This window comes from Amphiura filiformis, chromosome 4 (assembly GCF_039555335.1).
Source record: "Amphiura filiformis chromosome 4, Afil_fr2py, whole genome shotgun sequence".
Classification (NCBI taxonomy): domain Eukaryota; kingdom Metazoa; phylum Echinodermata; class Ophiuroidea; order Amphilepidida; family Amphiuridae; genus Amphiura; species Amphiura filiformis.
The window spans coordinates 33,719,039-33,743,028 of record NC_092631.1 but is presented as its reverse complement, the minus strand read 5'-3'; the positions used below and the strand labels follow the sequence as shown (position 1 = coordinate 33,743,028).

Genomic DNA, 23,990 nt, shown 5'->3' with positions numbered 1-23,990 from the left:
AATGGTTATCCTATCTGATATCACGTCCATGTTCATACACTTTGTCATGGAGCTGAATTCGGCAGCCGCGACCTCCACAACCGTATCAAAATAAATTTTGATTTTCCAACTGAAAAATATTATGTCAGTCTGATTGCAAATAATTATAATCATGCATTATATTTGAAAGCAAAACAAAATCACCAAAATGCAGATTGTGCTTCAATTCAATGAGTTTAAATTCTGCACTATGCGAGTTGCACAATTTTGCATTTCCGGTGTGGAAGCTTGCCCATTTCACCCCCCCCCCCCCTTCACTTGCTTTTAATACGCTACGCACACCATTAAATTCTTTAGAGTAATTGCAAAGATTTGTGCCAAGTCTACATATTTTACAATAAGCAATGAACTTTTTAGACTGCGACAAGCCTGTTTTAGGCTGATTACATGTCTGTAATTTAAAAATATAAACTTTTTTTCATTTTTATATGATCAAAATAAATTGCAATTTTAGGTAATTTTTATGTTTTGATTTCAAATCTGGACATTTTTGAGTCCGTGTTGAAAATAAATTCTGTTTACACGTTTTTTGTATCAAATATTAACTGGAGGGACATTTCATTCTATGACGCACAGAAACTATCACCATGACATGATGGAATTTTCTGTTTTGTTTTTGATTATTTTATTACTCCAATTTCCAAAACATACACACATGTGATCCAATTAAAGAGTAGTGAAAGTGCATAAAATATTGCACATTATATTCTCAAGGCATTTAAGTTCAATAACTTATTTCTTCAAGGCCAGGGATGTACCCAGCTTTCTTGGGGGAGGGGGAGGGGGAAGTGTCCAAGAAACTATTCAGGGATAAAATTGGGACGGGAAAGAGTAAAGTGTCCTTAAACGTCTAGAAATGAGACAAAAATTTAACTGACAAATGGGGATAAAAAGTTGGCTTTGTCCCCTCACACTTAAATCCTGGTTACTGTCCACCAGACTTCATCAGGCAACTGACCCACTGGACTGGTCATAAAAACGTGTTATAAAACTCAATTACATAATACATTTTAACATAACATTATTTAAGTGTTAACAAATAGTTTGCAATAACATTTTAACAATATTTCTAAAATGCTGTGATAGTGGTTTTTTTTTTCAAAATTAATATAAAACAATTTATTAAAACGTTTAGACTAAAACACATTTACAACGTTTTAATTTTTTTTTGTATTTGCTTGGTATACCACCACCCAGCAAAAACAAACAAATGGTTTTTTTTTAACATTATAAACATGTTATAAAAATGTTTTTGATTTGTTCAAAACGTTTTAATAACATTTGAATGTTGAGTTATATATAAAGGTCATGAAAACAACAAAATGTTTTATATCTACTGCAAAGTATTTTTTGCCAAGCATTTTTGCAAAATATTTAGTCAACATTTAAATAACATCATATTGAAATATTTTGCATCAAGTTTTCAACAACAAAATTTAATGATATTACCTTTTATACCCTTTAGGCGACGAAAAAAAGAAACCCTGTTCTACAGGCGGACGGACCTTTCAAGTAGGGTCGGTCGGTCGGCCATTTTTTCCTTTTTTCGGAAATGACCAAAAAAATCACCAAAATCTGTAAATAATTTGCAATTTGAGAAAATACAAAAAAAAAATTTTGTTCCTGAAATTTCGGAAATTTGGGTCGGCATTCATTTGTACAGGAAATTTTTTTTCCCAATTTGTTCAAAATCTGGGTCGGTCGGGCCCGTAGAACGTTTTCTTTTTTTGTCGCCTTATATAACATTAATAAACATTTCCTGTAGAACATTTGTGTTTGCTGGACATGTAAGATGAGGCAACCACTTAATTTTTTTGTTCCTAACCATCTGAAGGAAACATATCTCAAGCCTAAATACAAACTGGGCTTATGAGGAAAATGGTTTCTTCAGATGTCAAAATCTCAATTTTCATGAGGCAAAAGGGAAGTGATGCCATCAATCTAGTCACCCACCTTTAACCCTAGAACTACGAGGGGGGGGGAGCTGTACCAACCCCCAAGATTTTTACCATCATAAAAATGCACACATTTATGCCCAAACGATCTGAGCTAACTGTAGATCCATCCTTAAAATAATTTGCTCCAGCACCTTACCCGGGGGTAGACTGCCTATCAAAGATGACCAGGCTTTCACTGTCCCAGAGATCATTTTGTCCGTTTGCCTCCTCCATCTGGAATTATCTCCCTGAGGCTATTGCCAATGCTTCTTCCATCCAGGCTTTCAAATTGGCCATTCAGTCCAACCTCCTCTAACCAGTTCGCCATAATTTATTTTTTGTTTTATTTTATTCTGTCTTGATCATAATTTTCTAGTAATGTTTTGATTTAATGTAAGGGCAATCCTTCAATTTATTGTGTTTTCAATGTTGGATATGCCTGGCCTTGTGCCAAATGTTATAAATAAATAAATAAATAAAATAAATTTGTGGACATAACTGATTTGCAATGAATTAACCCAAAACTATTGCCTCTGTATCACCCAATAAATTGAAAATGCCATTAGGTTACGAAAGTTGATTCCAAGTTTCATGTCACCCACCAGCATCACTTTTTCTTTTTGGCCAAATCTTTCATTATTTTCATGAAAACGTCAATTATCTGAAAACTGTCAAGCATGCCATGCTGATGATTTCAGCAGTTTGTCTTAGTTGTAGATGTAGAGGATGTAGTCAATATTGAAAATTTAAGGATCCCCCCCCCCCCAGGGGGGTACTCAAGTTTGGTTTTGGTAGGGACGTGCCGCAGAGAATTTGAAAGTGGACCCATAAATATACAAATTTTTCAAGAAATTTGGACCCATTGATATACCAAAAGTCAAAATTTTCGGCCGAATTTAAACCAAATTGTCTTAGTTTTTGCAAATTTTCCCCAAATTTTTGCAAATTTTCCCAAAATTTTGGGACAATTTTGACAATTTTGGCTAGATTAAGGAAAAATTGGGCCATTTTCCGAAAAAAAAATTGAAAAAAGGACCCATTCATATACCAAAATAGACTTTGAAAAAGGGGTCATTGATATACCAAAAGGCTGAAAATGCTACCCATATTTGTGCACGTCCCCATATGGTCATTTGTACTGAGTACCCCCCCCCCCCCGGGATTCCCTCATCATGTTCTTGTTGAATACAAAGTATGCAAATTTCTTTTCATTTTAATAAACAAAATCAAATCTGTTCTCAATCTGTTGCAAAATATCTTTAAAGATATCTAAGCATTAATCCCTGTTTTGACATGGTCTTATATCAACAAAATTGGTAATAATGAAATACAGTTACAAATATTACAATATTATAGTGAATAATGATGAGTCACCTCATCATTATACAAAAACTGTGTGATGGAAACTAAACATCAACTTTCATTATACTGTTATAGCCCTTTAAATAATAACTGGCAGTCTGGCACCCTTAGAGAGCATGTGCATTGAATACAGTGCATAACATAACATGATTTTCCTTCTTCCTTACTACACTCCCATGAAACCTAAAAAACGTGGAGCCACTGATCAGAAGAAACTTCACAGACATTCTGGCAATTCTAGGCAGGGCTGGATTTACCATTGGGCCAGATGGGCCCACGCCCAGGGCACCCAACATTTGGGGCCCCCAAAATTGCCCTGTGCATGTTCCTTTTAGCCCAAAAACACTATGTTTTGGACCAAAAGATGGTAATATTGCAAAATTTTGCATGCTTTGCGCACACTGGCCCTTTACATAGCAAAATTCACCTTCATTTTGGGCTAAAATAGTCGGAAATTGACATTTTTTCACGCACAAATATCCTAGTAAAGTTGGAACAAAATATGCTCATCATCCTCCAAATTGCAATGCTTCCACCGCTTGTTGTTCTTATAGTAATCCCCTTATTTGTAAACCAAAACTTGGCCACTGAGTGCACATGCCTTCCTCACGGCGAGTTTGGGGCCTCCAAATTTTGGCATGGTCCAAGGCCCTGAAGAAGGTAAATCCACCCCTGATTCTAGATATTTTACCATATAATCAAGTTTTGTGTCCAAACACTCCCAAAAATTCTATTTGTATCCAAAAGGAAAGTATTTCCCACAGAGACCTCGAGTTAAACTTAGCAGCCGATCATGCCAAACAAGCAGAAATTATATTTTCTGGTCAACTGTCCAAACAAATTGATAGCCGGGCATACGCAGTTTAAAGCTAGACAGTCTTGACTTGCGAACTCACTTATGGGAGTATGGCATGAGTGATAAGAGTGATATGAAAACATGGCAAATACAGATTCTTTAAGGGCTTGGTTAGCGACATTTTCTCACATTTTTTTGTGGGACCTGAGAGCACATCAGACATATCGAATTGCATTTTGAATACGAGGAATGTATTTTTTCTCCCCAAAACACCAACAAAATGTTGGTCTTTTCGGGAAAAAAATATATATCCTCAATATGAAACGTCAACATTTTCAATTGATGGTCGCTTTTCATCCCAGCTACATACACTTTAAGTACATATCATTAGGTTTACAAAATTTACTTTGAGGACTGTTAAATATCAAAAATGTAAAAAACATCAAATTTTAAATGAAAATTTGCCATAAAGTTATATAACATTTTGTACAGTGTATATCACAAATTTCAAAAATCAAAATTATTTGATATCATCAGGACATTCCTTCATTCAGAATGCAATTTGATATGTCTGATGTTCTCTCACGTCCCACAAAAAATACTGTGCAAACATTGATATTTGAATCCTTAAATCTGTAATTATATCTCTTTAATAATTATTTATTAATCTATGGAAATTCATTTAAAATAAGCCTGGTGTTGAGCAATTCTTATAAGCACTTTGTGGTCCAAGTCCTACTCTGGATTCAAGCTGGGCTCTCTGCACCATTTTGTCAAAAGTCCTGAAAGATGAAAAAAAATGTTGCAAAAAAAGAAAAAGTTATATTCAAGAATAGAGCATAACAATGTCTACCTTTTAAAAGATAATATAATATATGAAGGGCTTCATTATAATTCCGCAGTATTATACTTATGTACTTGTCCAACGTATGTGGTTTAACCACAGAATTAAAACCAGAGAACCAGGACTCCTAGATACGGCCATGTGCAAAAGCATGGTCTTGTAGTTATAGGGTCAAATTAGGGGTATTCAGGTTCTTGCCGACGGTACGCGGAAACAATCAAAAACATTTCTAAATAATAATCACACTTTCATATGCATTGTGTTGCTCCTAGACACAGTCAGACAAAAGCACCAATTAGTTTTGGGTCGAGCAAAACACGAATACCTCCCATTTTTGCCCCCATGCGTGCATCATCAAGATGGCGATAGAGTCCTGGTTCTCTGGTTTTAATTCTGTGGGTTTACCATAGCACATAAATATTTCCATCATGACACAGGATAGCTATATCAACAATAATTGTGTTAATTCTGGCCCATATTTTGGCCACAGGTGCTCGCAAATAATTTCCAACATTTCCCAAAACTCTACAATCAACAGATATTTACTTGAATCATCATTAGCATGAAAAGGTTTAATGGTTTCAGTCAAAATGTGCTGAAAGAGCCTTAAGATGATATTGTTTTAAGTATGATATTGTCAATGCCTAATATATTATTCATTAACTTTCTCATTGAAAAGCAATGTGTTCTCAAACATACTATTGACTTGTGTATGTTTTTAATTTGATTCAAGTGTTGCTCCTATTTCGTATTTTGAACAAATGCAATTTGTATATTTTAGGTAATGCATTTATACAATTTCATATTCAGCCACATTGGTTCTATTTGAGCAATCACTGCAATATGTCTTGTATTTTTATGTAATCAAATTATGTGTTCTAATCTTTGGCTTGTGGCCACCTGGGTTCCATGGAAGACAAGTGCTGTGCATTGAGCGCAATATGCATCTCAAATTTTTATTATGTAATCTAATTGTACGTTCTAATCTTTGGCCCATGGCCATCTGGGTTCCATGCAGGATTAGTGCTGTGCATTGAGTACATTTCATCTTGGTATTTTTAAATAATCAATTTATATTCAGAGAACGTCATTCAGTGAACGGCTCTTTTCAGAACATCTTCAGTGAACAGCTCTTTTCAGAGCCACCAAAAACATTTACATTAGCAGATAGGCGAGGTCTGCTTGTTCACTGTTCACAAGGGCGCCTCTTCAGTGAATGGCTTTTTTCATAGCCAGCATGCAGTATGCATGGGGCTGCCTACATGTTTCATGCTTTCATACTTTGTCCTGAAGATGTCATAGCTACTCCCGACAAAAGCTTGACAGCTCTAAACTTGTCCTACAGCAAACTCACTAAAAACTTACTAATTATAATCAATTTATACTGTTTGGCCATCTGGGTTCCATTGTGATCAATCCTAGACACTGAGTGCAGTACATCTAGTAACTTACACAAGACCATTTTATCCTGTTGTGTTAATTCTGGCCCATATTTTGGCCACAGGTGCCACACTTTCCAACATTTCCCAAAACTCTACAATCAACAGATATTTACTTGAATCATCATTATCATGAAATGGTTTAATGTTTCAGTCAAAATGTGCTGAAAGAGCCTTAAGATGATATTGTTTTAAGTATGATATTGTCAATGTGTAATATATTATTCATTAACTTTCTCATTGAAAAGCAATGTGTTCACAAACATACTATTGACTTGTGTATGTTTTTAATTTGATTCAAGTGTTGCTCCAATTTGGTATTTTAAGCAAATGCAATTTGTATATTTTAGGTACTGCATTTTATACAATTTCATATTCAGCCACATTGGTTCTATTTGAGCAATCACTGCAATAATGTCTTGTATTTTTATGTAATCAAATTATGTGTTCTAATCTTTGGCTTGTGGCCACCTGGGTTCCATGGAAGACAAGTGCTGTGCATTGAGCGCAATATGCATCTCAAATTTTTATTATGTAATCTAATTGTACGTTCTAACCTTTGGCCCATGGCCATCTGGGTTCCATGCAGGATTAGTGCTGTGCATTGAGTACATTTCATCTTGGTATTTTTAAATAATCAATTTATATTCAGAGAACGTCATTCAGTGAACGGCTCTTTTCAGAACATCTTCAGTGAACAGCTCTTTTCAGAGCCACCAAAAACATTTACATTAGCAGATAGGCGAGGTCTGCTTGTTCACTGTTCACAAGGGCGCGTCTTCAGTGAATGGCTTTTTTCATAGCCAGCGTGCAGTATGCATGGGGCTGCCTACATGTCTCATGCTTTCATACTTTGTCCTGAAGATGTCAGAGCTACTCCCGACAAAAGCTTGACAGCTCTAAACTTGTCCGACAGCAAACTCACTAAAAACTTACTAATTATAATCAATTTATATGTTATACTGTTTGGCCATCTGGGTTCCATTGTGATCAATGCTAGACACTGAGTGCAGTACATCTAGTAACTTAAACAAGACCATTTTTATCCTGTTGTATGTGCCCCCTTTCAATTGAAGTAAAAATGCTGGGGGATGAATCATTTGTAACATAAACTTATTCTGTCATCAAAAGGTGCCGGATTGATTAACTAAACATCAAGAATTTTTATCCAACCCGTGCCCCCAATGTCAAAAAGCTATCTACGCCACTGAATAAGTCCAATTGAAAGTGGCCCCTCAATAAGACTCATGCAATGCTTCTGCTGTTGTTTAACTCTGTGATGACACATGAATTCAATCACATTTTTGAATTAACTCTCAATAACTAACCTTTTATGTGTTCAAAATGCAAATTGTTGTACATAATAAAATTTACATGGGACCAACACAGCTAGCTGTACATCCTCTCCAAGGACAAAGCAATTTCATGATTCATTTACCAAATTCTAAATAAATTGTCTTACCTCCAGTATTTTGTCCCTGGCATTGTAGTACATTCTCTTTTCAAAATTGAATGTGAACTACAATGTGTGTAGGTATTTAGCTATTTCGTTTAAAATCCACAAGATTTTGAAAATATCTTTCACATGGAATATGAATTTCAAATGCAATGAACACATTAGGCAGCTCCATTTGAATTTCATACACCCTCTGAGAAAGATTCAACCGGAAATTTCCACTGAGGGAAGGTGAATTTCAAATGGAGCACCTAATGTGTTCATTCCATTTGAAATTCATACTCCTGTGGAAGATATTTTCGAAAGTTTTCCACAGGGGTAGTGTGTATTTTAAATGGAATAGCCCATTTAGCCTTACGTTAGATAATTAACATTAGAAAAATAAATAAAATCAAGAACCACAAAAAAAATAAAAATCTTTTTACACAGTACCAACTGATTAATATCCCCTTCCAAGGCCAGAGCCTGTTCATGATTCATTTTAGCATAATTTATGCTCTTACCCTGAGTATTGTTTCCTTATGTTGTCTCTGAATTCAGCTGACACTTTGGCTATCTCTCTTGATCTTTGCATAGATTTATTCTTCTCATTGGAATGTACCCTGGTTTTATAATCTTTGTATGCTATCTTCTCTTTGATATATTCTTTCTCTGCTTCTTCATCTTCTTTTACTCTATGTTTGATAAAGAGGAAAATATAGAGCTAGTGATCAAAATGCATGCATGGATTAAGAATTATTTAAAGGGGTATCACCCGATTGACAGCCTAAACCATTATTTGTGTATCCTGGCTAGAATACCGGCACAAAAAAGCTCTAAACACCAGGGAAAAATGATACCGTAACAAAATTAATGCCTAGTTATAATAGCCAAAAGTGCTATAAATTTGGGCCATTTTAGCATTAAATTTGCAATTTTTGTTGCTAGTGATATGGTATGTTGTAGGAATATGATTACTAACATAAATTTATAATTTTCCCTATTCTCCCCCTCCCCCTACGTATACTGTTTAGATTCTCAAGTACCCTGGCAAAAAAAATTGGGGTCAACAATTAGAATTTTAATCGGCAAACAATATTTCTAGCCTGTCCACAGGAAGGTTTGGAAATTTTGTCCCCCTCCGGCTTGGTGGTCCCGGTACGCCCTTTTCTGTGTTGAAAATCTTCAATGATTTGGACAATAACAGGGCTGAACTTTGGCCTGAAATCTGAGTCATTTCTTGCTCAGAAATGAGGTGGAAAATTAGAGATGACATTTTCCATAACAAAATGTATATTTCAGATTCTGTTTTAGGTAACTAATGAAAAATGGTGGCTTATAAAACTGAGTAGTTTCTTTATGTGCTAGATGTACATACCTATCTAGAAGTTCCTTGTGTAGCTTCTCCCTAGATCTTCTTACATCACAAGCTTTCCGTGCTTTATGTAGCGATGTTTGACTAGCTTGTTCTACCGCCCTCTCCTGCGACTTTCGACCTTTGACAATCAGATGACGTTTCCAGTCTGCTAATTCGTTCTCTAATTCCTGCTTGGATTGATGGTTTCTCAGCTGCTTCACTAATGCTCTTTCTCTTGAATGGTAAAATTCAACATAAACTAATATATAAATGTGTGATAAAAATGATATATGTGACCAGATCTGATCCAATCAGGCTAAAGTCAGCAATAATGAAACTGAGATATGGGTAAAAGGGAGGAGAAAAAAACCCAATAAAAACATAAGAAAATGGACATATAACTTTGCAATCAAGTATTCAAAAGGCCTGAGGATTCAACATCAGTAGGTGTAGGCACTGAACAAATTAGTAATGGTAGTAACTCAATTTTCAAAATTTCTGACTTTGGCCTGAGTGGATCAGATCAGGTCACTTATGTGACCATCCTCCACAACTGAGCCCGGATGTCGCCAGTGCCACTATTGAGATATGCTCCATCGAACTTAACAATAAACAATAGGAAACAAAGGATTTATTGACTGTTTTATTGATTTTTCACTACTTAAATGTCAAGTACTATAGACATGATATACATCATTTTAAAGCTAATTTCAAGCAGAATATTTTGGTTGAATATCTCAAAAATGATGATTGGCGACTTCAGGGCTCAGTTGTGCTGAGGGGTCACATATTGTGTTCAGTTTTTCAGTTTGAAAATTTCCTTACTTGGTTCTGGCGAAAAAGAATTTAAAATCCATGACCATATAGCTATATCAAGTTGTGAAATGCGATGGTGAGAGTGAGTTGGCGCAGCGGTAATTCCCTCGCCTTGCACCACGGAGGTCCTGGGTTCAAGCCCGGCCATGTCCAAGGACTGTATGTGCATTTGGTTTATCCCGATTCCATGCTCGCTCTCACAGGTTGAAATCCACACACCCCTATGGAAGACATGACCATAATGTCCCACACAGGGAGTGTAGATTTCAAATGGAGTCACCATTCAGGTAACCCCCCTGTAATTCACACCCCCTATATGGGAGATTAAGGTCATGTCTATTTCAAATGGAGTCACCATTCAGGTAACCCCCCTGTAATTCACACCCCCTATATGGGAGATTAAGGTCATGTCTATTTCAAATGGAGTCACCATTCAGGTAACCCCCATGTAATTCACACCCCCTATATGGGAGATTAAGGTGGCTGTGTACTCTCAGACATGCATGTAGTAAAAGTGCAATAACTTTGTAATTATTTGCATAAAACATACAAAAGTATACATTTTTATGAAGGCAAGACATCAATAAATCTTAATATAAATACAGATTTGGGGTAAAAACAACAATTTTGAAGAAAATCACAAAAAGTGAGTTTTTGGCAATATTTGTTAGGTACATCATAACAAAAAACACTCTTTCCAAAATATTTTATTTTGTTTTTAGCTCAATCTTGAGGCTCCATTCCAAAAACGTTTTTTTTTATTTTTTTGATATTGGCCTTATTTTTTGAGATATTGACCATATAAGGCATCAAAATGAACTTTTTAAAATTAAAAAACGCCTATTTGCACAAAATGATGCCCAAAGTCGGAAATAGACCAAGATATAAAAAATGAGAAAACCGTTTCTTGAGTCGATCATGCTTTTTACGATGATCATATTTGCTTACCTATAGATGCTGTATTTATTGAGTTATTGTGTACCTAAATCGTCATTTTACCGAGAAAATGAACATTGAAATAATGGCCGTTGAAGTTTAAAGTGGTCACATTTTGCACTTTCATCGAATCTCACAGGAGAATACGACAGTTTTCGTTTTTGTAACTTATATTACGTGAACATCGGGTAAATCCACAGCCCCTTGAGAAGTTTGAGCGAAATCCATTCATAACTTGATATTTAAATCGGGGAAAGAACTTGAAAAACCCACATTTTATCAGCTAAAACGGAGCCATTTGATCACTAAGTTTTTGTGAAATCAGTGCTTCCGTGGTGTTTCCATAAGATGCGCCGCAAGATACAGATAAGCGTCGCGTAAGCGCCACGTATTTGTGCGTTAACAAATTGCGCGACACGCAACGCGATGAGTTGTTGCGCGTGTACCTTGCTGGTACAACAAAGATTTTCTTTCCTTTTCAATTTCAAACACGAGTGGAATAGTGAAATAAAATCCTTAAAATATTGCAGTTGGAGTTTACAAATCTGGATTTTCATTCCTTGTATTTATAAAAAACATAACAAGGTACAAACATATCAAAAAAACTCAATTTTGAGAAAGAAACAATGGCTAGAGTACACAGCCGCGTTAAGGTCATGTCTATTTCAAATGGAGTCACCATTCAGGTAACCCCCCATGTAATTCACACCCCCTATATGGGAGATTAAGGTCATGTCTATTTCAAATGGAGTCACCATTCAGGTAACCCCCATGTAATTCACACCCCCCATATGGGAGATTAAGGTCATGTCTTTGAATTTCATAGAAGGGTGTATGAATTTCAACAGGAATAGCCCAATTGTGACCCGGCAGCACAAACGAGCCGTAAATTCCCTAAATTGTATTCTGTGTTACGGTGTAAAATGTGTACGAAGGTCGTATTCATCGATAACTTAAGCTGGCCCGACATCCGCCTTATTTTGATAGTCAAAACTAATCAATAATCCTATTGTTGAAGTGGATAATAAGCTTCTACCTTAGATGGCCGGCTATAGAACTTTTAATAGCTCTGGTCTTTGTTTGCTTTTGCTAAATCCTGTTCAAGTGGTGGGTTACCAGGCATTGTATTTTGTACAGGTATGCATAACAATTAACAATGAGAGAACTTTCTTAAACCTCGTTGACTTGGGGATGATTTGAAATGACCGGCAATTATGACTGTTTGATATATATTGCCCGCAATGTGGAAAAGGAGACACATGTAAAAACGTAAAAAGCTATAATTTTGTTGAAGGAGCAAAGTTTAACAAACCATAACCCCGCTTCTGGATATCGTTTGAAGTCAAATGATATACCATTTTTAAGTTTATGATGTTTATTTTTAAACACGAAATAAAACAAAATTGACGGGGAGGAATTTACGGCTCATTCGCCGTGGACGGTCACAATTACTTGCACCATTGAAATAGTAGATGAGAAGGAATCACAACGAAATCAATCGCCTGTGACTAATCCCTCTTATCTATTCTTCATTACAAAGGAAGAGGACTCAACAAATTCCCTTTTGAAGACACTCACATTGCCGCCATCTGGTAGCATAACTGGAAATTCATAGCGATAAATCTTTGCGAACAAACCAATTTTGAACAGGTTGTTGTGACCTTAGTTGATAAAGTGCAGTTTTAACGTTCATTTAGACTGGATTCTATAAACATTTGCAACAAGTTTCTGCATCTTCAGATACAGAGAAGTCATAACATTAATATTACAAATATTGGGAAATTTAATTAAAATACGTTGTATTTTCGACTAAAGGCACTTTTTCAAAAAAAAGTTTTACATTTTGTAAGGAAAATTGTATTTTCGCTGACCCCAAATTTAATTAAAATGTAAAGGTATAAAACAAGTTGTTCCGGTTGTTTTCGGAAAATGGGAACAGATTCCATCATAAGACAAACGGAAAATAAATTCTATCAAATTGCTTTCATATGTGCCCCAGACTGCCCCTATAGGTAAATTTGCCCCTAAATGTTTCAAATATATGACTTTCTACTTCCGATTTTGGTAATACATCCTTCTCACAAGGCATTATTTTTGGCTATGTTATCCCATCTGTCCAGTAATGCATTCATATTTCCCGCCCTTTCCTGCTCACAAGGCCTCATTTAGTCCATAAGCAATGGTCGCTTGACTGCAGCCTTAGAATTGAAAATGTCATATCATAGAAATGTTACGTCGCCGATGACCATCGTGTTGGGATATAATCCCGAGGATTATGATATAACAATAGCAGTTGAAGTGTATAGAAACGTGAATGTACATGTCGGCAATGTGTTTGGAACTTTGATGATGGTTCGCTGTGATTCCCTCGTCTACTATTTCCATGCTTGCACCTTTTATGTTTCACTGAATTGTATTGATTTATAGGCAGTTGGTTCAATGAAATAATGCAAACGGCAGTATCGGTTGTCTATGTTAGTAAAGGAACAAACCAAAAGTTTGATAACATCCTATAAATGAAATTCTATTACTCTTATGACCCATTATTCAAAATCGCGCACTGTGATTGGTTAAAACACGTCACGTGAGAGCCCATTATTCTGCAATAATGGGTCAAGCGCCGTAACACATTCTACGCACATCATTATGCTTGGTTACGCGTGCAACATTTCCGCGATACGCGCTGTCACTTACGCGTACACGCTCCACTTTGAAGTAAACAACTTAAAATATTTGTGCCAAAAAAGATATTTTCTCTTTAAATCGCACTATTTTCTGGTAATAGAATAGAAATAAAGGGTGCAGCATTATCCTTTACACGCAAATAATGTGTCCGCGGCAGTAAAAACTTTTAAATAATGGGTTCGGCTGCGCCTCACCCATTATTTACGTTTTTACTACCTCGGACACATTATTTGGGTGTAAAGGATAATGCATTACATTATACCCTTTATTTCTTAAGTACTTTTTGAGGCTGATCCCTCCCTCCCTGAATCTTGACCCTAAGCATAATCCTAACCCTAACCCTAATTTTGTGTAAAATTACATGAAGGAATAACCCACTTTTTACACACCTTTGGTATTGCAATTGTTGTTCCTTGTATCTTGTTTGGCTCTGTAAACTCCTCTCTGATCTATCATGCTTTACATGCAGAAAATGTTGCATTTGTTCTGTATATTCTCTGTTCATAAAAAAAAAACCCAGCAACATAAATAAATCAGGTGAGTTCAGAATTGATCTCAACTAATGTTTAATCTAGTCAGCACAATAAAATAAGGTGGCAGTTCATGAATCATGACCTGACAGCCAAAGTGAGGGTCGATTTTGAAAATCAAGGCGACCATAATGACCGCAAGGATCAGCCAATGTTAACCTTAGCAGGCAGCATTAATTTAATTAATAATAACACCAAAGTGGTGGCGTTCACCGAGGTGAAAATTTAACTTTTGAATCTGAACGTTTGTTTCATAACTTGGTGATTTCAGCATCATTTGTTATCCCTAATATCTCAAATTAAAGAAAACGTCCTTGCGGTCATCACCTCAAATTTCAAAATTGACCCTCACTTTTGCCGCAATGTCATGATTCATGAACTGCTACCTTATAAAAGTTATTAATTGTGCTGACCGTATTATAGTATTATAGCATATGCCACAACCAAAACAATTATATATATATGTGGACTCTTTATATAGCACTAGGAAGACAAACTCAAAGTAAAATTACAGCAAAACAGCTGACATGGAAGCCTGATCCCTAGACATAACGTAACTACACAGCACCATCCTCCCATAGGCTAAAAATCCCTTGAATGCACAGCAGCATCCCTCCCCTACTCCCCATTCCAGAAAAATACAGAACTAATTTTTTGGGATTAAAAAAATCTTATTCAGTTTTGCCAAATGAAACCTAGCTTAATCCTAATCCTTTAGGAGAACTGGCAATAAAAGTAAAATTTTAATATTTGGTCAATTTTTGGATATAAGGGCCAAAAACATGCATTTTGAGGGTGCTTTTCGACCTTTTTCGTATTCTGTGACAATCAGGCCCAAAGACTTGAACAAAGACTAATTTCAAGTTATGCATTCTAATTTTTGGAAAACATATTTTCCAATCTTTTTCATAACCAATTAGCAGAAATAACATATATCAAAATTATGTACTACCTCTTGAGCTATCCACCAGTGGAGCTTCTGCGACCCCTACGCAGAACTTCCGTTAGTGGATTAACTGCGCACGGTGGACGCAGGGAATCCACAGTCGGATTTTTGGCGCACGTGCGCTGAAACAACCCTCCGGTATATAGGCGCCGGGGGAGGTCGCAGGGAATCCACTGACGGATTTTCGCGCGCGTCGCGCAGAAACTCCCCTTCGTATATAGCTCCGGAATTCTGCGCACGGTCGCAGGGAATCCACTGACGGATTTTCGGCGCACGTGCGCTGATACAAACCTCCGTATATAGGCGCCGGTGTAGTATTCTCCGCACGGTCGCGGGGAATCCACTGACGGATTTTCGGCGCATGTTTTAAAAAAAAAAAAAGAATAACTTAGAAAGTATGAAATGTATATATACAGAGTCAGAAGTTAGAACGGTGGAGTAATTCTGCGACGGTCGCAGGAAATCACAGTCGGACTTTTCGCGACGCGCAGAAACTCCCCTCGAATATAGCTCGTGGAGTATTTCTGCGACGGTCGCAGGGAATCCACAGTCGGATTTTCGGCGCACGTTTTTCTTAAATTGTTATGATTTAATATTGGCCTACCCTAGAATGTTTCATACAAAGAGATAATAAAAAGGTAGAAAGAAAGAAATATTATTTAGGCTTATATTTTTAGAGTCAGAAGTTACGGTTCTGCGCATCAAATTTTTTAAACGTTTCGCAGAATAAAAATATAAATAATATTTCATATTTTCTACCCTTTTTCTTAAACGTGCACAGAAAATCCGAATGTGGATTCCCTGCGACCGTCGGCGCAGAAATGCTCCACCGTATCAAAAATAAACTCTAAAAATAATATAGAATTACTCCACCGTTCTAACTTCTGACTCTGTAGGCCTATATAATTTCTTACTTTCTAAGTTATTTTTTTAAACATTGCGCAGAACCATCGTATTAAACTTCTGACTCTAAAAATTTCTTAAACGCATACCGAAAGACCGACTGTGGATTCCCTGCGCCGTGCGCAGAAATACTCCACGGAGCTATATACGGAGGGGAGTTTCTGCGACGCGCGCCGAAAAGTCCGATGTGGATTCCCTGCATCGCGGCGCAGAAATACTCCACCGAGCTATATACGGAGGGGAGTTTCAAGACGCGCGCCGTCAAAAGTCCGACTGTGGATTTCCTGCACCGCGGCGCAGAAATACTCCACCGTTCTAACTTCTGACTCTGTATATATACATTTCATACTTTCTAAGTTATTCTTTTTTTTTTAAACGTACTTGAAAATCCGTCAGTGGATTCCCCTGCGACCGCATGCAGAAATACTCCACCGGCGCCTATATACGGAGGGTTGTTTCAGCGCAAGCGCAGCGCCGAAAAATCCGTCAGTGGATTCTTTGCGTCCACCGTGCGCAGTTAATCCACTATCGGAAGTTCTGCGTAGGGGTCGCAGAAGCTCCACTGGTGGATCATGTACATACATGACCTCTTAGCCTATACTCAAGATTTTGAATGCTTACTTTGCTTAGACTTGTGCCAAGTCTTACAATTTTGTCACTGCAATTGTAAGAAAACATGCAAAATTGCATGTTTTTGGACCAGTTTACCTCAAATTGCAAAAATTTTAAATTTGACTTTTATTGCCAGTTTTTAGACTAACTAAAGGATTAGGATTTAGCTATGTTTCATCTGGCAAAACAGGATAATATTTTTTTAATTCCAAAAAATTAGTTCTGTATTTTTCTGGAATGGGGAGTAGGCTATATCACACCTCCAGTCAAATTTGGAGTTTCTTAGCTCCATCAGCCTATAATTTGTCTCAATTGTAGTCCACTAGTCCCCCAAAAATATGTTGAAATTTCAGTTCAGAAGCCCCTATTTTGCCCAAAAATAAGTTCTCGGTTCGCAAGCCCTACCAAAATTTAAATTGAGTGCCCCTCCAGGTATTTGGGTTTAAGTTCCCCAACTTACTCAGACTGTTTGTTGACTGAGTCTCTCAAAGTTTCATGTCTTGCCTTCTCCACCGCATTACGTCTTTGTCTTTCCTAAAAAAAACCCCAAAACAAACAAACATTTATATTATTGCACTAATTGGACATCAACACACTGAATAAGCTTGCATTTAAGAAATTAAAACTACCCGCAACCCCAGCCAGTGCTCTACCTGGACAACTTGGCGAAAATGTGACAAGATCAAGTGGAATGAGTCAGATGTCGCTAATAATTGTTTTTGAGATATTGGCAAAAACAGTGTTCAAATTCTTTTGTTTCGTATTGTTTTCAGGAAATTGATAAAGTGCTCATAACTTGGTAACCAGATGTAACCAGATTTTGATGGGGTTTGCATCAAAATGTAGCATTTGTAAACTGACAGAAAATGATGTAAAAAACTTTTAATTGAAATTTGCAAACATGCGACTCATTCCCCTGGAAGTACTGTACTCCGTAAGACTATGAAAGGTGCAACTATTGGACACTTTCAATACACTCGGCATATAGTTCTTACATCAGGAGTGTATTATGCTTGTTAATGCACTCTTAGAACCAAGGCCAATCAGAAAAAACTGTTAGAATATATGGGGAGTGCATAAATATTGCAATCGTGTTCAGTTTTGCATACTATGCTGTGTGTTTGCACAATTTATTCATTTTTTTGAACGTGGATGCATTGATATTGGTCAAATTTTCTGACATTTTTGTTTGTTATGAAAATAGCAGAAATTGCAGAAATTTGTTGTCATGTATTAAATAGGTTAATAAATGCATATGCCTCCAATTTACTCCACCTGCAAGGCCTGTGCATTGGATATCTCAGCGAGCATGCATTTTTGAGTCCAATTTCTCTCTCAACAAGTGATACGCATTTATTAAACGATAAATATGGCTTCTTACCTTCAATTCAAATAGTTCTTTCCTCTGCTTGACATCAGTGGCTCTTTCTAGACTCCTTTGCTGATTGGCAACCACAATCTGCCGGAACTCTTCTTCATCCTTCTCTCTCTCCTCAAGGTGCCTCTCTTGACGTCTTTTCTTCTCAAGTTGCTGCATCTTTCTATGATGAATTTCTAAGGCCTGTTTAATTACAAAAGGGGACATGAAACTGTGTGAGTATGGCAGGCCGCAACAAATCACCTGTCCGATAGCCCGGGGCAATCAATGTTTTTGTCAGGCAATTAAAACTAAGCAATTAAGAGCTGTGCCCAATCTGGCAAGTCCGAGTAAAGCTTACAGAGTACATTATGCTAATGAACAGGATGTTATGTGACGTATATATTAAAGTTTAGCCAATGATAGAACCTGTTTCGCGCATATATTATGACATCAATGACGTCAGCTGGCCGTGTATTTACATATATGGAGGATTATGTACAATTTTTTGTACATCAAGATTAAGACATTGTGCTTGCAAAAATATGTAAATCGTGTGACTTTACTGACAAAATTTCACATAAAATGCACATCATTTTCCACAAGAAACAAACAGTATCGAATGAAATGTTTATTTTTTTATAGTGCTTTCCATGAATACTCTTTTATACATCAACTTAACTGAGAAAAAGTATAGGAACTGTGTGAGAATAAAACTGCTGAATTCGGTATACTTTGATGAGTCGGGAGGATGTGATTTTGTCAACAATTGTTGCCGGGAATATGGCTAATTTTCGGGCATTTCCAGGCAACCAATTTTTTACTATTGCCTGTCCGATTGGGCAAGCTAAAAAATAAAATTTGTCACGGCCTGGAGTATGGCAGTTGGATTCAGAAAACATATTGCTGCGTTTTTTGCAGAATCCTGCATAACAGTTTGAGGTTAATGACTGTTTAATGACTTGTTTTGAGGGTATTTTTTTGAACAATCTAAACATTTTACTTTTGGATGCATTGTTTGATATTGTTGTACATACTCTTACCTGGAATGATTTAGAGACAAAGCAGGGTTGTCAAAAGTTTTTAGCCAAAAAAATGGGTAAAGTCACAAAAAAGTAGCCCAATAGGACAGGAAACTATCAAAACTCAGAAAGAGCCGATGTTGAAAAGTAGCCCAACTTTTCTCTTAACCATTGGCTTCTATAGGACAAGACACTATCGCAGAAAGTCGCAGGAGCCGATGTAGAGAAGTACATGTAGCCAAACTTTTCTATTATCCATTGGTTTCTAATGGAAATGTCATAAGTTAGCAGTGATGATCTTCAAAAGTAGCCCATCACAGGTTTGATAACCCTGAGACAAAGGTGTGAGTTAGGCAAACGGATCTAAAACTGAGCAAGGATTTCTTTTGAATCAACAGCAAGCTTATAAATAATTCCCTTTCTATTAATGTAGGTATATGATTAAATTTAAATATTTTGGACTGGCCCTCATGAAATAAGCTACATGACCACAACAAACCATGTTGTTAATTCAGAACAGATTGCATTGTGGGAGTAACAACACAATCCATTGAGGGCTGTGTGATGAACTGTGACTCCCTAGGTATTCCTGCACTTTCACTTGTTACTTACATCACTGGCAGTTCTAACCAGACTCACTCTGCTGGTTATGCATCTAACGTGGCCGATTACCACCATTTATAACATGGTTGATTACGGTAGGCCACTGGTAATAAACTGGTCTGGAAACAATGTCTAGGTTTGGTAGCAATTTATTTCTTCATCTCCATACATAATATAAATTATAATACAGAGCGACCGGGCCAATAATGCGTGTTGGCCTGATGAGAGTTTGAGTGAGAGAGACTGAGAGTGAGAGAAAGATTTCTCCCGCACCTGACTTTTATTGCCGTCTCCCCATTCATAAACAAATTTCTTTTGATAATAAAAATCGATCGGAATGACTTGGCAGTTTATCTGAAATATTGCGATGGTGTTTCTATTTCTTATTTCTCAAATAGCAAAAAGCAAACAAGAATATCCTACAAAAAGTATGGATCCCCCATCAACATTCTGCACTGTTACATGCAAGTTATATGAAAACCATGAGACCAAACACTGGATGATCAGGGGAGTTGCCTATCAAGAAAAGACTGCAATAGCTGGCAATAATTAAACTTTGATGTCCACTTTTTTCCAAGGGTGGTCATGCATGAAATCAAGCACTCACCTTGAGTTTGTTCTGTGTTTCAATAAGTCTTTTGTGTTTTTCCTCATCCTGTAACAGCTGTTGTTGAGTCAGTTCTAAGCTTGAAGATTCTTCCTCCAATCTCTGTCTTCTCCTTCTCTCCTAAAACATATATTGCGCGTACAGAATTTAGCATACTACCTTATGGTTATTTATAGGCAATGTTAGAACAAGCGAACATTTAAAGGGGCATTCTGGTCCTTAGGTCTTAAAGGTCCAAATTGGAACCCAGGAAAACAGCAGGCCACACCATGACCAGATGGTAATATGAGTATGTTTATTTCACCTTGAAGGCATGCATAGTATTGTAAACTTTCCTCTGGGCCATGCCATGAACTATAGTACATTGTAGGACTACAAGTGGTATCTACTGGTCAGTTTATACTCACATCTGTTGTTTCTTAATTCTGTGCCTTTAAACTCTACAGGGCCATGTCCAATTGAATGGGCTTTTGGTCCGAGGGCCTCCTTTTGTAGTAGTGCCTCCAGCATTTATTGGTGTCTTTAAAGGTCTAGATCGTTGTGCGCCCCAAATAGAATGTGTGACTGGTTTATGTAGTTACAATAACTAGTTGATGATACACCACAAAGTTGCTAACCCTTGACACTGGCTAATGGATATACATTAATCATTTCTATGGGTAGTATTTATGTCAAGGTGACCACAACATATAGCCAAACATGTATCATCTGTCATCATGATGGTTCCAAGTGTAGTCTAAACTTGATATTTTCCAGATTTTTACCTAGCGCTTTAAGTTTGCTGGTTGCATGGCAAATTAATCCAGGCCATGAGTGACACACATGTATGGTGAAGTTAAGACCTTGTTTTGAAGAAGACCTACCTCTTTTCTTTGTCGCCTTGTTGTAGCTTCAATAAGCTTCTGACGTCTTTGTCTTTCAGCTTCTTCTTTAGTTGCCTCATCCATGGCCTTCTCCTCTTCCCAGGCAAGTCTTGATATGTGCTTCACTTGTTCTTCTGCTTGCTTCACTAAATGCTTGGTTTCAAGTAAATCAAGAATTCTCTTGTCCTGCATGTTCAATAAAATGATGAAATATGAGAAATGATGCTTGTTTCTTTACCATTTTAAAAACCTGACTTTATTATATAGTTTACTTAAATATTGAATTGCAGCGTGCTCCCCTGCAACGACTCACTGGGCAAGCCAGCTTGATATTCTGTCGGTCCGTGTCACGTCACTTCCGGTTGATGATGTTCGAGTGAAAACAAGTCCCTGATTTGATTTTTGTTGATGATTTCTGTCATTGGTGTTATGTAAATTTCGACCGCAAATAGTCAGTGGAATCACACAACCGTTTCTAAGTCTTCAGAGTGGAAGAAACTTACTTGATTTACCGCTTATATACTGACAAACTTAAAATTAAATTCCATGGTCGAGTATCGCTTTTTTCCGAAATTGAAGGTCACTCCAGCAACATCGCTATGTAGCCTCCTTCACAGACGGTTTCTGTTGTTCATAACAAACCGCGAGCCTCATGCAGATTGGGCCCGAGACTAGAGATAGCCCGGATGTCCGACCGACAGAATACCTGGCATAAATTTGACTAAATTTGCCCTGTACAGCTTCTTTTGGGCCAGTTTAAAAATTAAAATTCATTTTCATCATGGGACAAAATGCAAATTGGAAGTGCGTAAATTGTCCTGTTAAAGTCCTTTTTGAAGTTAAGTGGGAAAACTTTACATTCCTTCTACAAAAAATGTCTGATAAATATATGATACCAGGCCAAAATGATGTACACCAGGAATGATTTTATCTTTGTTTCTCCCCCAAAAAAAAAAAAAAACTACAGAAAGCAGACAATAAATAGTTAAAACTTAATTCTCTTTTGTTTCAGTTTAATTTTTGTAATACTTTTGTAATCGTTAAGTAGTGGGGAGACTAATTAGTGTGAGTATGGTAATGAAAGCTCATGATCATTGTAAACAAAGAAATGACCAATAAACTGTGATGTGATCCAGCAAAATGAGTCGGATTTTGCCATGTCAGGAATATTGATTTTGAGATCTAGCCAATAAAAGCATTTCCTTTGAATTCATTGTTCTTAGTAAAACTAAAATGGTCATATCTCTGGAATTGCATTTAGGTATAATGTACTACACCCTTGTTAATTTGTGTCTATTTTTGCATTTTTCTCAAAACTAATACACAGTGGTAACAAAAGTTATGTATATTATAGGGGCAAGGAATCCAATTACTACACTGGAATTTCAGTGACCCAAGACAAGCAGTTTGTTATTTATGATCAGAAATAAGGTACTGCTAGGATGTACCTCGTTTCTTATCATATATACTGAACCGCTTGTCTTGAGTCACTGAAGTTTTAGTGTAGTAATTGGATTCCTTGCCCCAATAATATACATAACTTTTGTTACCAGTGTGTAATTATTTTTTGAGAAAAATGCAAAAATAGTCACAAATTTACCACATGGGTGTAGTACCCCCTTAATTATGATGGGGTAAGCAAAAAGCTCTGAAAATGGCTCATGTAAATGAAATTGAAAACTGAAATTTGATTTTGATTGACATCAGATTCATTTAGCTTGATCACATCACAAATATAAAATAATACTATCAATAATGATATCCACTTTAAAAAATAACCCAAGGCAGCAATTAATGGTGCCTGAACTCTTTATTTGTTTTTACCCTGTCAGAAAGCAGATCTACTGATGCCATCCTTGACACTCTGCCACTCCCATATGATTTGCTACTAGTCATTGACATCATACTGGTATTTGGTGTGCTTCCAAACGAATTGCTCCTCCTCCGTGCTGAACTGGCCTTCCGTGCAGAATAGCTCCTTTGTGCAGATTTGCTTTTCTGTGCAGAATTGCTCCCTCTGCGCAGAATAGCTCCCCTGTGCAGAATTGCTCCTCTGCTTTGCTTTCTTCCCAACCTTTGCAGATGTGGGTGTCTGTCTCATGTGAGGTATGGTTGTACTCTTGTTGTCTTCTGCAAGCTGTTCTTCTGTTTGAGTATGAAGATGTGAGTCTTCTGTGTGATCTCCTTGTCCAAGTTCTACAACTAGAAAATGTGTGGGATTGATTACACTAAATGTACATTTAATGATACTAAACATCTTTTTGAACAAAATTAATTTCAGTAAAAGAACTTGTCAAAATGACATTGTTCTATATATATGGTAATTAGTAACACAATTTAACAGGACAGATTTTCCTTTGTAACATCTCTGGTCCTTCAGTGAGAGCAAAATATTTGTTTTGATTTGATTTGTGCATTTTTTTGTCACTGAAGGACCAGAGACGTTACAATGGGAAATCTGTCCCACTATTTTTTTCACATTCTCAATTGACAACATGAGATAGGTTACTTGTATTAAGGATTAGGTTTTCAAAAATAAAAATGGGTGGGTGGGTGGGTGGGTGGGTGGGTGGGTGGGTGGGTGGGTGGATGGATGGATGGATGGATGGATGGATGGATGGATGGATGGATGGATGGATGGATGGATGGATGGATGGATGGATGGATGGATGGATGGATGGATGGATGGATGGATGGATGGATGGATGGATGGATGGATGGATGGATGGATGGATGGATGGATGGATGGATGGATGGATGGATGGATGGATGGATGGATGGATGGATGGATGGATGGATGGATGGATGGATGGATGGATGGATGGATGGAGGGAGGGAGGGAGGGAGGGAGGGAGGGAGGAGGAGGATCAGCCTCCTAACAACAAAAAATCACTTTCATTT

At 37.0% G+C, this 23,990-nt stretch overlaps 1 protein-coding gene across 1 annotated transcript; it reads right to left on the bottom strand.

Moving 5' to 3' along the window:
* Positions 1–4,808: 4,808 nt before the first annotated feature.
* Positions 4,809–23,099, bottom strand: LOC140150827 (uncharacterized). The gene is made up of 9 exons (XM_072172967.1): positions 22,914–23,099; positions 21,090–21,275; positions 20,227–20,346; positions 18,019–18,198; positions 17,098–17,171; positions 14,036–14,143; positions 9,231–9,443; positions 8,377–8,547; positions 4,809–4,916 (listed from the first exon to the last, which is right to left on the bottom strand). The coding sequence occupies exons 1-9, from the start codon at positions 22,992–22,994 to the stop codon at positions 4,817–4,819; spliced, it is 1,233 nt and encodes a 410-aa protein (XP_072029068.1). The 5' UTR covers positions 22,995–23,099; the 3' UTR covers positions 4,809–4,816.
* Between the last annotated feature and the right edge of the window lie 891 nt (positions 23,100–23,990).

Bases quoted from the DNA above. Each gene is read 5' to 3' on its own strand.
- LOC140150827 (XM_072172967.1), bottom strand. From the start codon at position 22,994: ATGATGTCAATGACTAGTAGCAAATCATATGGGAGTGGCAGAGTGTCA. The intron at 14,144-17,097 runs GTAAGTTGGGGA...TTTTATGAACAG, and splicing joins TCAGTCAACAAACAGTCTGA to AGAATATACAGAACAAATGC. The intron at 8,548-9,230 runs GTATGTACATCT...TATCAAACATAG, and splicing joins CACAAGGAACTTCTAGATAG to AGTAAAAGAAGATGAAGAAG.